This window comes from Pristiophorus japonicus, chromosome 3 (genome assembly GCF_044704955.1).
Source record: "Pristiophorus japonicus isolate sPriJap1 chromosome 3, sPriJap1.hap1, whole genome shotgun sequence".
Classification (NCBI taxonomy): domain Eukaryota; kingdom Metazoa; phylum Chordata; class Chondrichthyes; family Pristiophoridae; genus Pristiophorus; species Pristiophorus japonicus.
This window is the reverse complement of record NC_091979.1, coordinates 205,304,474-205,319,639: the sequence shown is the minus strand read 5'-3', so window position 1 is coordinate 205,319,639 and position 15,166 is coordinate 205,304,474. Positions and strand designations below refer to the sequence as shown.

Sequence of the window (15,166 nt, the reverse complement as noted above, 5' to 3'; positions counted from 1 at the left end):
TGCTACCCCACCTCCTTTTCCTTTTATTCTATCCTTCCTGAATGTTGAATACCCCTGGATGTTGAGTTCCCAGCCCTGATCATCCTGGAGCCACGTCTCCGTAATCCCAATCACATCATATTTGTTAACATCTATTTGCACAGTTAATTCATCCACCTTATCACGGATACTCCTTGCATTAAGACACAAAGCCTTCAGGCTTGTTTTTTTAACACCCTTTGTCCTTTTAGAATTTTGCTGTACAGTGGCCCTTTTTGTTCTTTGCCTTGGGTTTTTCTGCCCTCCACTTTTCCTCATCTACTCTCTGTCTTTTCCTTTTGCCTCCTTTTTGTTTCCTTCTGTCTCCCTGCATTGGTTCCCATCCCCCTGCCATATTACTTTAACTCTTCCCCAACAGCACTAGCAAACACTCCCCCTAGGACATTGGTTCCGGTCCTGCTCAGGTGCAGACCATTCGGTTTGTACTGGTCCCACCTCCCCCAGAACTGGTTCCAATGCCCCAGGAATTTGAATCCCTCCCTGCTGCACCACTGCTCAAGCCACGTATTCATCAGCACTATCCTGCGATTCCTGCTCTGACGTGGCACTGGTAGCAATCCCGAGATTACTACTTTTGAGGTCCTACTTTTTAATTTAGCTCCTAGCTCCTTAAATTCATTTCGTAGGACCTCATCCCTTTTTTTACCTATGTCGTTGGTACCAATGTGCACCACGACAACTGGCTGTTCTCCCTCCCTTTTTCGAATGTCCTGCACCCGCTCCGAGACATCCTTGACCCTTGCACCAGGGAGGCAACATACCATCCTGGAGTCTCGGTTGCGGCCGCAGAAACGCCTATCTATTCCCCTCACCATTGAATCCCCTATCACTATCGCTCTCCCACTCTTTTTCCTGCCCTCCTGTGCAACAGAGCCAGCCACGGTGCCATGAACTTGGCTGCTGCTGCCCTCCCCTGATGAGTCATCCCCCCCAACAGCACTCAAAGCATTGTATCTGTTTTGCAGGGGGATGCCCACAGGGGACCCCTGCACTACCTTCCTTGCACTACTCTTCCTGCTGGTCTTCCATTCCCTATCTGGCTGTGGACCCTTCTCCTGCGGTAAGACCAACTCGCTACACGTGCTACTCACGTCATTCTCAGCATCGTGGATGCTCCAGAGTGAATCCACCCTCAGCTCCAACTCTGCAACGCGGACCGTCAGGAGCTGGAGGTGGATACACTTCCCGCACACGTAGTCGTCAGGGACACCGGAAGTGTCCCTGAGTTCCCACATGGTACAGGAGGAGCATAACACCCGACCGAGCTCTCCTGCCATGACTTAACCCTTAGATACACTTAAATTGGTGACAACAATGTTAAAAGTTACTGACTAATATAAAAAAGAAAAAGAAAAACTACTCACCAATCACCAGCCAATCACTTACCCCCTAGGCTGTGACGTCACCTTTCTGTTTCTTTCTACTTCTTTTTTGCCTTCTCCTTGTAGCTGCACAAGTACGCCTTTTATAGGCCTCTGCTGATCCCTGGACTCACGCCTCAGCGACCACAAACTCCGCTGCCTCTTGCGGCCTTTTATCGGCCTCTGCTGATCCCCGGACTCACGCCTCAGCGACCACAAACTCCCGCTGCCTCTCGCGGCTTTTGATAGGCCTCTCCGATCCCCAGACTCACGCCTCAGCGACCACGAACTCCCGCTGCCTCTCGCGGCCTTTTATAGGCCTCTGCTGATCCCCGGACTCATGCCTCAGCGACCACGAACTCCGCTGCCTCTTGCGGCCTTTTATAGGCCTCTGCTGATCCCCGGACTCACGCCTCAGTGACCACGAACTCCCGCTGCCTCTCGCGGCTATATATTGCCTCTCTTCATTCTTCCAACCAAAATGTATCATTCGCACTTTTCTGTGTTAAATTTCATCTGCCACAGGTCCACCCATTCCACCAGCCTGTCTATGTCTTCTTGAAGTCTATCACTATCCTCCTCACTGTTCACTATATTTCCAAGTTTTGTGTCATCTGCAAATTTTGAAATTGTGCTCTGTACACCCAAGTCCAAGTCATTAATATATATCAAGAAAAGCAGTGGTCCTAGAACTGACTCCTGGGGAACACCACTGTATACCTTCCTCCAGTCCGAAAAACAACCGTTCACCACTACTCTCTGTTTCCTCTCACTTAACCAATTTTGTATCCATGGTACCACTGTCCCTTTTATTCCATGGGCTTCAACTTTGCTGGCAAGGCTATTATGTGGCTTTTATTAAACACCTTTTGGAAGTCCATGTACTCCACATCAACCGCATTGCCTGTAATGTATATATGCCTGGGTTTACCTGCCACCGGGGTAGCGACCGTCGGAGGTCATTGGGCCACAAACACATGTGCAGCCCTTGTATATAAAGAAAGCCTCCATGTTTAATCCTGTAGTTGCTGGGATTGCGCCCTGTCCTTTTCCATAGGTAATCTAAACCTTATGATACTATGATCACTGTTCCTTATATGTTCCCCTACTGACACTTGCTCCACTTGACCCACCTCTTTCCCTAGAGCCAGATCCTTGTTGGGCCAGAAACGTACTGATCAAGAAAGTTCTCATGAACACACTTCAGAAATTCTTCCCCCTCTTTGCCTTTTACAGTATTACTATCAGTCTATATTAGGATAGTTGAACTCTCCCATTATCACTACTCGATAGTTCTTGCACCTATCTGGAGCAAATTTGCTCCTCCATATCTTTCCCACTAGTTGGTGGCCGATAGAATACACCTAGTAGTGTAATGGCACCTCTATTATTTCTTAACTCTAACCAAATAGATTCTGTCCTTGACCCCTCCATTCTCTCTTTTCAGCACTGTAACATTCTCCTTAACCAATACTGCCACCCCTCCTCCTTTCTTTCCTTCCCTATCTTTCCTGAACACCTTATATCCAGGAATATTTAGGAGCCAATCCTGCCCTTTTTGAGCCACAACATCATATTCTCATGTGGCTATTTGCGCCTGCAACTCAACAGCATTATTTACTACACTTTGTGCGTTTACACACATGCACTGCAAACCTATCTTCGACCTTATTGTATTCTCTCTTCATTTGACCCCACCTATTACCTTACTATTTCTTACTCTCGTGCTATCTGCCTCTCCCAATCCTTTGTGCACCTTGTTTCTCCTTTCTAATGCTACATCCTGGTGCCCGTCCCCCTCCCAAATTAGTTTAAACTTTCTGCCACAGCACCAACAAACCTCCGTGCGAGGATATGTTGAGGTGCAACCCATTGGCCTGTACAAGTCTCACCTCCCCCAGAACCAGTCACAATGTCCCATTTTTTGTCGAAATTTCTGTTCAGAAATCCTGTACTGCACAGGGATACAAAGCAATGAGAAAAATCAGTAGGTACATTTGTCTTTCAGATCAAATTTATATGCAAATCCATTTAGGGTTAATTCATCATAGCTTTTTGCAAGATAAATAATTTGCAAATGATCTATCATGACCCCTTTATAAAAAAACCAGGCAAGATTTGTTGACAGATGTCTTCACTTCATGGTATCAGTGACTCAGTGGACAGAACTCTCACCTCTGAGTCAGCAGGTTGTGTGTTCAAGTCCCATTCCAGAGACTTGAACACATAATATAGGCTCTGGAATGGGACTCCCAGTGCCGTAATGAGGGAGTGCTGCACTGTCAGCGGTGCTGGGGATAATTGTCACCTCCAAAAACGGGTGAGTTGTGGTCGGGTGAATATCCCCACCTGACTGGAAGTCAAGCTTGTCAATAAGATTGACTTCCGTCTGAGTTCCTGTCAAAAAAAAAACGCGTTCTCTGGATTTAAAATTCCACAGCATGTGGAGAAACCCAGACTTCCTGATTTTCCTGTCCGAAACACAGCGCCCCTGTTCAAAATACCTGCTCCTGTCAATATCGGGGCCACTATCTTTCAGACGAAACATTAAACTGAGGCGCCTTCACGTAAAAAATCCTATGGCACCATTAAAGAAGAGCAGTGGAGTTCTCCCCTGTGTCCTGGCCAATATTTATCCCTCATCACGAATAAACAGATTATCTGGTAATTATCACATTACAGTTTGTGGGACCTTGCTGTGCGCAAATTGCCAGCTGCGCTTCCTACATTACGACAGTGATTTCACTTGAAAAATACTTCATTGGCTGTAAAGCCCTTTGGGACATCCTGAGGTCATATCAGCCACTAAAGAAATGCAAGTCTTTCTTTACTTCCAATCACAGGTCATCTGGCTCGATGATAATTACTTTTGAAGCTTTTCTCTCTGAGTTACAACTAGATAACATCATTCCTTTTTCTTTTTTGCTTCCATTATTATTTCGAAAAAACAGTCAACTTGTTTTCAGGTTATCTAAGAATTTAATTCATATGTGATTCAAACTACTCGGGGCCGAAATTCGGTAACTGCTGCGAGGTGGGATTTCCTGCTCCGGCACAGAAGTCCCGCCCTGGCAGCGAAATTGGGGTTCCCCCCTCAAGAGGAAGTAGAGCACAATGTCGCCTACTCCACCTCGGGGGCTAACCGCGGGAATTTTCCAGCGCTACCCAGAGCGCCGTGTAGTGCCAACTCTGCATTGGGGAGAAGGGGCCACTACTTCACCACCGAGGGGCAGGGTGCCGTGGCAGCAGCCCGACACAGAAGCGGCGTGCCGGGCTGCAACATCGTGGCACGGACCCCCGAATTCGAGAAGGCAAGGCATTTTTAAAAATGTGCACACTGCACCTCCTGTTTTATTTTCACCCCGTGAGCGGAGTGCAGCCCGGTTCATGACCCACAAACCTGTCACGGGCATTGCCTGCGGCGGTCTCACGGAACGCTTCCGAATTTTCGCTCCGGGGCGAAAACAGGTTGCTGAGCATGGTGATGACATTGTCACTGCCAGCACAGCAGCCCGCGATGCTACCGGCAAGTGCGGGATGCTACTTGTTTGCACCTCCACTTACTCCCACGGAATTTCGCAGGAGGCGGTAGTGCCCCCATGCCCTGGGCCCCGGGCGAGAAGTTTGTTACAGGGGGCGCTAACTGGACGCGCAAACGACGTGAATTTCTATCCCCCCTCCTGTTTTATGACTGGCATGTTATTTACTTTGGGGCTCACCGTGATAACAAGACCAAGAACAGAGGGATCAAAGAAAGAGGTCAAAAGTAATGGAAATACCAAGCACGTATATTTTAAAAGTTAGACAAGCAAAAGGTAGTGAAGGCTGGGTGTCATACAAAAGCTGGTTGAGGATAACTAAAATGAGTATTCGAAGAGTGAAGGCAATGACAAGGTGGATTATAGATAGCTGTAAGATAATAGATAGCTGTAGGGAAATCAAAGGATTGCTCTACGCTCAGTCCATGGAGAATAAAACATCATATCAGCCCTTTAGGGATAAGTGGGTACAGGTGCAGCGTCCAAAATCCGGAATTCCGGAATGTTCCTGATTTCAGACTCCGGACCGATCGGTGGCAGGGTCGTCCGGAATCCGTAAAATGTTACGGAATCCGGACCCACCGACCCCGCCGCTGCTCAACCTTGGGCCCCGCTCGCCACCGCTGCCCTTACCTCAGTACTTCCTCACCAGCCCGCTCCAACACCTCCTCTGTGACAGGGCCTGCCGGCCCAAACACTTCCTTGATGGCGGGGCCCTGCCCGAATACCTTCTCCTTGGCAGGGCCCGCCCAAACAGCTCTTCGACGGCGGGGCCCACCTGAACACCTCCCCTGCGGCAACCCCTTTCTGATGTTCCGAAATCCGGAACTACCCGAACCTGGGTGTTTCCAGATTCGTGATGTCAGAAAGAAGATCCAAAGTCCGGAAAAATGCAGAATCCGGAACGGCCTCGGCCCTGAGGGTTCCAGATTCTGGACGCTGCATTGTTAAGGATCAAGATATAGATGTGTTTTGTGAATTCTTCACATCTGCCTTCATATTTAAAGGCTATACAAATTCCTGATCCAATCAAACTAAAGAATATGTAGACACATGTATACCATGTGTTACGAAGAAACGCAAGTAGTTAATTTTATATAAAGGACCCAGAAGAGACAAAATACAGAAAAAAGAGAGAGTAGATTGGTGTGGCCCAGAAATTGAATGGTGCTGCGCCTGTTTTTCAGGTAAAAAACTGGATCCTAAATATCCAATATGGCCGGTGTGGCATGCGCACTCATTATCAGCGTGAACTGCGTGCCCACCATATTGGATTGGACTGCTCCCTAGGCTTACAGGGTACTCGACAGAACTATTAAAATGGTTGATTAAAATATTTAAATAGGGGGCCTACACTTGTTGTAATGCCATGTGATAAACTTTCCCAGCAACTCGTGGTGCTAACAGACAGGATAGAACTCATGCACTACACACAGTTTAGTTGCTGATTTGGTCTTTTAGGTTGCTGGTTAATTTCTGGGCATTTTTGGTCTGAATGTCTGACTCTGAAAACTTAATGACAACTGCTGAGAAGACTTTGCTTGTGGTGCACCACCCTGAACAACTAAGTAAGCAGGTGCCAAACTTCTTACAAAGATGCTCTTAAGTATGCAAGAGTGGATCACCTATCCTTCAATTTGACCTTTTCTTTCTAAGAGACAGTGCCTGACCTTCACTCTACATCTCCTGCTGACAGCCTGGCTTAGACTGCAAAGTCCCCACATGGGGGATCAAAAGCACATCTCCAATTTGCTGTGCAACCGCACCACCTCACTTCATCGATACATATTTTTAATAGAGGTTGGATGCTGCTTTGTGAGAACCTGGCAGTTAATACATCTGAAGCCCTCAACAAAACAAAAATGCTCGTATTTCCATTGCTAATGATCAAGTTCATTTTCATGCATAGTAAGAAAGCAGTTTATGAAACATTTCCTACTGTTATTAATGCACTGTTTAATATGTGTGCCCAATCGTTCATTTCAGGCATTTTAGCATTGTGCCATTGAGATGTTTAATTGGATTAACAATTATGCAGAGACTTCCACAATATTGAGACTCTCTTTGACCTGCCAATTTTGTATCTGTATGTGTGCACGCATGTATGTGTGAACGAACCATTACTTGGAGCATTAAAAAATTTAAATTTGCTTTCTGAAAATGTATTTGTGAGTTTGCCCCGTGAGCCTGTATCTCATTATGTCCCTGTTCATATATCCAACCCGATTGCCCAGTATTAACATTTTCCCCATCCTGTTCATTTTTAAAATAGTTAACTCCTGTCATACAGCTGGTAGGTTAATTACCAACATAGTTATCTGCCATACTTCTGCGCACATACTGATGTATCTGAAGAAATGTAGTTTGTAATATTACAATGTTTGTCACAAGGGTGGAATCTTTTGCCCTTTCTGAAGGCAATCATTCTGGTTGGTACAATTGGCATTTGAGGTTTGACAGATTAACCAGAATTCTAAACTGCAAATCACTGTCCTGTAATGATAGTCAAGCAAAATTTCAACAGAACAGGGTCTTAAGAGATGCGGGGATGAAAACAAACTTGAAAATTTGGGTGGTGGGTGGGGGGGGGGGGGGCTGGTTGTTAGAAAAGTGTAATATGATGGAAGCATTTAAAATTATGAATGGCTGGGACAGAGTAGATAAAGGCAGACAGTTTCCATAGTAGAGAGGTCAAGAACAAGGGGCTATAAATACAAGATTAAATGTACACGATTTTGAACAGAGGGCAGGAGAAACCTCTTTACACAGGGTTAGTGGTTGAGGCATAAACTATGTTAACATTCAAGGTTAGATTGGATAGGTGGATGAAAAAAAAGGGGATGTAGGGATATAGGAACAAGCTGAGTAAATGTGATTCGAACTATGTGCTTGTGTGGAGGGTAAATGCCAGAACAGATTGGTTGGGCTGAACGCCTTTTATCCATGTTGAAATGTCTATTTATTCTAGAAATTGGCCCTCCATTGAAGCTAGCATTAAACTCCAGGTCCTATGTGTTTGCCTCTACCTATAGATTAAGCATTACAAAAGGACAAGGAAATCTTTAACAAGGATAGCAATTAACAGAAACTGGTTTAAATTTTCCAGCTTTGGCCCATCTAAGATTCCATTTCGAAAGCTGTGGGGGCCAATTTTCCTGGATGCCCTTTCCCTTGACACTGGACAGGCACAGATCACCTGAAGTGTACTGGACCTGCCCAGGCCTCAGTGCATTTGGATTTGGTGGGCCAGGTCATTTACATGGACTTGTCCCACCCACAGTGCTGGCTCAACCCTTGGCAAGGCCTTGTGGAGCAGGAAATTAGGGCAGGAAAATCTGCCATTGTGTATTTATAAAACAATAAGGGACTGGGTGGCAGACTTGAGTAGATTGAGACGAAAGTCTCCACCTTTTGATGAATGATTACTCTGAACCAAGATGCCAGTTGACACAAGTCCACAGCACAAAGTTCCCAAGATTCAACGCTGACTTTCACCTACTTCAAAAAGTACTTAATTAAAGAAATAAAGAAACAAAGAAAGACTTACATTTATATAGCGCCTTTCATGACCACCAGATGTCTCAAAGCACTTTACAATGAAGTACTTTTTGGAGCGCAGTCACTGTTGTAATGTGGGAAACATGGCAGCCAATTTGCACACAGTAAGCTCCCACAAACAGAAATGTGATAATGACCAAATTGGCTGATTTCATTGGCTATAAAGCATATTTGGTGGTCATGATAGGCGCTATATAAATGCAAGTCTTTCTTTTTCTTTCTTTTATAATTGACAGGAAAGAGTCTTCCATTTCCCAAAATATATTGACAAATTAAATTAATTGCGCAAAAAACAAATTGTTACTAGGGAAAAGAGAAGGCTGACTTAATAGAGGTCTTTAAACTTATGAAGGGGTTTTGATATGGTAGAAGTAGAGAAGATGTTCCCACTTGTGGGGAGTCCAAAACTAGAGGTTATAAATGTAAGATAGTGACTAATAAATCCAGTAGAGAATTCAGGAGAAATACCTTTACCCAGAGAGTGGTGTAAATATGGAGCTCGCTACCACATGGAGTAGCTGAGGTGAATAACATAGATGCATTTTAGAGGAAGCTAGATAAGTACATGAGGGAGTATGGAATAGAAGGTTATGCTGATTGGTTGAGATGAAGGTGGGTGGGAAGAGACTCGTATGGACCAGTTAGGCCAAATGATCTGTATCTGTGCTGTAGATTCTAAGGGCTAGAACCTTCACTTTTGTGGAGTTTCTAGCCCGAAGTAATTATTGTCTGAGCGTGAAATTCGACTCCTGCATTAGTGCAAAATGGGTAGTAACAAATCAGCAGCCCATTTTACACACCCACCCATTTGTAGCCTGAGTCGATTTCACTCCATTTAGCTCCATTGCAGCCTCAGGATGTTGGGATAACATGAAAGCTGCGTTTTTATCCTCTGTAATATTCCTTTGATGTCACTCCAAAATGTGATACATAAATCTGAAGCTTCATCTGTTACAAAAAACTTCCCTTATGTCTGTCTGGCAGGGTGATACAATTGTTTCCTGTGACTCATATGGAGTACTAAAGCTTTGGGATGTGCGAAAAGTAGCAATAATGCTATCAATTGACGCAGGCCCGCATCCTGGCAACCAAGTAGTCTTTCATCCATCAGGTAAGACAGTTTTATTTTTGATCATTAAGGTGCCATATGAATTGGTTTTATTCTCAGTTTACTTCAGTCTCTAATGTAACCAGTTAGTCATTGGAAAAATATAATCATTCCGCAAATACTGAGAATGTAGAGACGGTGAACTGATGGTTTGGTTTTGCACTGTGGAAAGTGGTTATGAGATGTTTATCTCAGTGTTCAGTGCATGAACAATGTTCAAATTGTAGGCTGGATGCCAAAATTGTCATCCCGGCCAAATTATACAGAATTAATTTTCTTTAGCGGACTAAAGAATGCTTCCGACTCTGGTATTGCATATTTTAGCCTTGATTTTGCAAAGCTCATGTGAATAACTCCTACTTTGAGTTTTCATGCACAGGTGAGAGCAAGTTTACAAGATAATAGGATGATTATGGATGTGGAATGCTATTTGGCCCATGTTGATTCATCCATCCAGAGAGATCCCAGTCCCTCCATTATAGCTTCTAATTCTTCCTTAAATGTTTTTGCCTCTTCTGGAAGTATGATGGTTCTGGAAGGCCAAAACCTGTGCCACTATGATGCTTTTCAGTACTTGGTACAGTGGGTTTATAAGGGTACACTTGGGTTTTTGTTTAGATTCTGTACTAAATGGTATTTTGGAACTAATTTAAATGAAGCCTGTGGGTTTTCACCTGAGTTCATGTCTTCCTTTTTGTCACTGCTTGTCATACATGCATTCACTCACACGTGTTGCAAAGTAGAGACATCAGCTTACTGTTGAAGGGCCTTGCAAATGTCTTTTGAGCATTAAGCATTTGAGCACAAGGGATGAGATGCATTCATCGATTCCTTTAGTGCTTGAATGCATTTGTGTTGAGCACTGTCCTTACATTAGGTAAGTAATGACTTGTCTGTAATATTCTAATCTTTCACAGCCTGGGCTAATGATCCAGAGAAGTCAGTTCAAATCCCACCACAGCAGCTGAGGAATTTAAACTCAATTAATTAAATAAATCTGTAATTCAATGAAAAGCTAGTATCAGTAATGGACCATGAAACTACCGGATTTTCATAAAAATCCATCTGGGAAGGAAATCTGCTGTCCTTACCTGGTCTGGCCGATATGTGACTCCAAGTCCACAGCAATGTGGTTGACTCTTAACTGCCTCTGCTCACCACCATCTTCTCAAGGGCAATTAGAGATGGGCAATAAATTCTGGTCTTGCCAGCGGCGTCCACATCCCATGAAACAATTTTAAAAATAGCAACCTAATAGCGCAGTTAATGCTACTGCTTAGCACAGAATTACTTTAAACTTTATGTGAAAGAATCACTGCTCTGTCTAACTGAGATCATACAAACTAACAGACTTCCAGGAAGCATTGAATCTTGGAGTCTCAGGGCATTTTTTTCACAACTCCATTCAACTCAATTACGCAAGCCCATTCCTATCTATTTATACATAGCAGTGGTTCAAGGGTAACAATATGCAGTCCCACTAAATGTTAACTGTGTCACTTTATTAATTATTCTCTAAAGGATCAAAAAGTTGATCATAGTGGCAAATATAGGAATTTCTGTCATTAGTTTATATCATTTCAAGTAACTGTAGTTGGAAGTGAGAGCGGGCATCCTATGTGTCTTCCAGTAAGCAATGTACCATGTTATCCATTAGCCCAAAGTTAGGGTAAGCTAAATACTGTAGAGAATAAAGATACAGACATCAGTTTACAGAGGTGATCAATGACCTTATCATCAAGCTGTTTACACAGAGAAATGCCCAGCTATATACACTATGACAGTGGATCTGGACTGGAGGCAGCGGAGGTTGATAAATGTATGACAGAGATGATTCGTCCAGCTGCTTCCCTTCCCGTCGCCCCATTCTTTTCTCTTGCCCACTAAACCAACCTGCCCCAGTCTTTTGTATTCATTTACTGGTCATTAATAAAATGTACAGTGCATTATTTAATTAAAAATCATCGCTCCACGCATTTTATAATAAAAAAAATTAAAGTGCCAATTATTTTGCATAATTTGCAAGTAGAATTAGTGACATCAAGCATAACCAAGCAAACAGTACAACAATGACTACACTTCAAAAGTCCTTCATTGGCTGCAAAGTTCTTTAGTCCAGACTGAGTTCGTGAAAGTCGTTTTATAAATGCAAGTTCTTTCTTTGTTTCTAATTAAGTATTTCTAATTCCAGTGTTTCTTAAATAAAAAATAATGTTCTTATGAAGGATTTATCGATGTTATAGCTTCAGTTTGATAGTGGTTTGTTTCACTTTGCACAGACGTTACAATTGTAGTGTAAAAGCAGCCTAAATTTGCTGCAGGAATCTGCATTGATCGCAATGATATTTGGTGGGTGATCGCGGCGGAGGTTTGGTGCGGAGGTGCGGCGGGAGATTGTGGCAGATGTGCGGCGAGAAATTGTGGCGGAGGTGCGGCGAATGAGGGTATGGGGCCCAGAAGAGCAGAGGGCCCAGGGGCAGCACGGGCCTGCCCACACTGCGATATGTGTGTGCACTAGGTCCGTGCAGCAGAGCAGGTCTCCAGTCATTCTGGTTAACCCTTGCCACTGGATAAAGGCCTAGCTCTGTCAAGCCTGTGTGGTGGCTGATGTGCAACGGTCACCACACGTTAAAAAAATCCACGCACAGACATGTTCCACCCCTGGAGTTCAGGACTGGAACATCGAAACATCTGTGAACTTATGGAAGCAAGTCATCCTCGTTCGAGGGACTGTCTATGATGGATGATGATCTATATTATACAGCAAACATTACATTTAAAAATGTTACATTTGAAGGAAACCACAGCTTTTGAATCTGGCAACAGTATCTCATGGATATTTCTTCAAGAATGAAGCTGAGAATAATCTGCTCCACTAAACACTCAATTCAGTTTGTCATTTTATCCACTGTGTAATCCAACTTTATAGTTTACAGCTTAACACTACAGAAAATGAGTCTTGTATGCAGCATAAACACAGGCAAGGACCTGTTGGATCGAATGGCCTATTTCTGTGCTGTAAATACTTTGTAAAATGCAAAAGCTCTTGATGGAAATTATAGGAACATTAGAAACAGGCCCTCAGGCCTGGTCCAACATTCAATTAGATCATGACTGACTTCAACTCCATTTCCTGCCCTAGCTTCATATCCCTTGATACCCTTATCTAACAAAAATATATCTGTCTCAGTCTTGAAATCTCCAATTATCCTAGCATCCAAAGCCTTTTAGGAATGAGCATGCCAAATTCTCGTGGGGTATGCACCTGATGAGACATTAGACACAAGTGGCCTGCAGCCAGGGCAGGGGGAAAGGATGGCACAGGTGCCAGCTCGCCAGAAGACAAGGTCGTACACGAGTTAGTCCGCACACGACTCAGATGAGGACTTCAATGGGGTGGTCTACAGAAGAACGCTAATGGGTATGCACAATAAAATGCTTGACGCATTGGCAGGCCTTCTAGAAAGCATGGAGGAGTCCAGCACCAACCTTGCACAGGGCTTTGCCTAGAACGTGGAGCCCATTCTTTCCAGCCTGGAAAGGGTGGGCAGACCCAACCATAATGCAGCATCTGATGGCCAAGGTCTCAACTTCCATTGCAGCACAAGCAGAAGCCATCCAATATATGAGTTCTGCAATAGAAGCTCAGATTGAAGTCATGGATGCTCTGCTTGTTGCCACGCAAGCACAGACTGCTACCAACATAGCTGGGTTTACTAGTGTTGAAAGGGACTTGCACGGTGTCTCAGCAGATCAGCAATCAGTCCTCCAACAGATTACAAGGATTGCTGAGGCTCTGTCCCAGGGGAGTGGTAGTGGCTCTGTGGAGGACGAACCTACTGTCCTCTCTCAGAATGACAGCATTTGTCCTTCCACCACTGCCATTCACCAGTGTCTTGCTGTGTTGCTTGTCAGTCAGCCAACCCAGACTGCTGCCACCCATGTCGAGGTGGTGCAGTCCAAAGCCGGGCCTACAAGGCCCAGAGCTGCTCGAGGTCGTCCTGCAAAACCATCTGCAATCTCCCTGATTAAAGTCAGCAGCCTTCCACCGGCCATGCTGCAGTTGACGTAGCACTATGTAGGAGTATTGGACAGGCAAAGGCATGATGAAGACAGGCACTAAGGTAATGCACAAGGGTGATTGTTGACTTTTCATTGAGATATTTTAATGGTGTGATTCATAAATTCGGTTTGGAATGTTTTTTTTGTGGTGGCTTTTATTGTAGCATTGTGGAAAAGAGGATGCTATGATGGTCAGTAACAGAGGCATGGTAAAATGTGGGACTACTGTTCAATGGGAAATTGGGGTTGTGTTCACTGGTACCGCATCCGCAGTTGGATGATTCGATTACGGACAGCCAAGCAGAAAGGGGCTGTCTGGATTGCCTCTTCCCTTACGCTTCCAATTCCACCTCCTCCTCCTCCTCAGCTGGTCTCCGTATGCCTGGTGGCAAGGGCTATGCCCTCATAATGGCGAGGTTGTGCAGCATGCAGCAGACCACGACGAATCTTGAGATATGCTTTGGTGAGTAGAGCTCCTCCAGAATGGTCCAGGCAATGGAAGCGTTGTTTAAGGACACTAATGGTCTGCTGCATCAGATTCAGTGTGGCAGCATAGTTTTCGTTATATGCATTAAGCCCACATGTGGTTGGGTAGCACAGCGGAGTCATGAGCCAGGTGGTCAGCGGATAGTCCTTGTTGCCCAGTATCTTCCCTCTGGTTTGTAGTGGTGGCTCAAATACTGATGGTACAGAGGACTGCCACAGAATGAAGGCATCATGGCTACTGTCAGAATACCGAGCATTAATTTGCATGATGAGCTGAGTATGGGCGCATACCAACTGGACATTGAAGGAGTGGAATCCCTTCCAGTTGCAGTATATCTCCGAATTGAGATGCGCAGCCTGCAAATCAACATGTGTGCAGTTAATGGCAACCTGCATCATGGAGAAACCTGCTTCGGACAAAGCCGTGTGCTCGTTCCACCTGCTTCTCTCTGACAAAAGAGAATGAAATGTATTCATCAGTCCTTGCATACAGAGCCTCACTCACTTCCCTTATACAGGAGTGGACATTGAGCAGGGAGATGTTACAGATATTACCTGCTTCAGTCAGGAAGGAGCCCGACTCAAAGACATTCAAAGCCACAATCACCTTTACAGCCACTGGCAATGCCTTCCTCGCCCTGTGAATACCTCCTTCGTCGTACACACTGTTCATCGCTGAGATTGAAGACCCTGGGAAGATTTGGCCTTCTGCTGAGAGCCCTTCTCCCCCGTCTCCTCCTGCCTCTTCATGCACCTTGTCCTGCGCTGTATTGCCTCTGCCTATTCTCCCTGTCATGCTGCAGGCCAAGAGGGATACAAACTATTGGGAGCAGCTGATCTGAACAGACCCCTTGCAAGTCAGTGCCAAGCCCTTTACCACATGCCGCACCACTCCTTGTAGACTTTATGCAACTTTAAAGAAGTCTAGAAAGCACCAAACATTTCTACAAACTCAGCAATAGCTTAGAAATCAATCAGCAACTAGCCTGTAACTTGGTGATGGTCCCTTTAAA

The 15,166-nt window shown here is 44.7% G+C and overlaps 1 protein-coding gene across 1 annotated transcript in view; it reads left to right on the top strand.

The window, feature by feature from the left end:
- Positions 1 to 15,166, top strand: part of LOC139260081 (sperm-associated antigen 16 protein) — a 1,616,547-nt gene that overhangs the window by 1,235,580 nt on the left and 365,801 nt on the right. Inside the window, exon 15 of the mRNA XM_070876216.1 lies at positions 9,482 to 9,608. Coding sequence (XP_070732317.1) covers positions 9,482 to 9,608 — 127 coding nt within the window. The remainder of the gene's footprint in view (positions 1 to 9,481; positions 9,609 to 15,166) is intronic.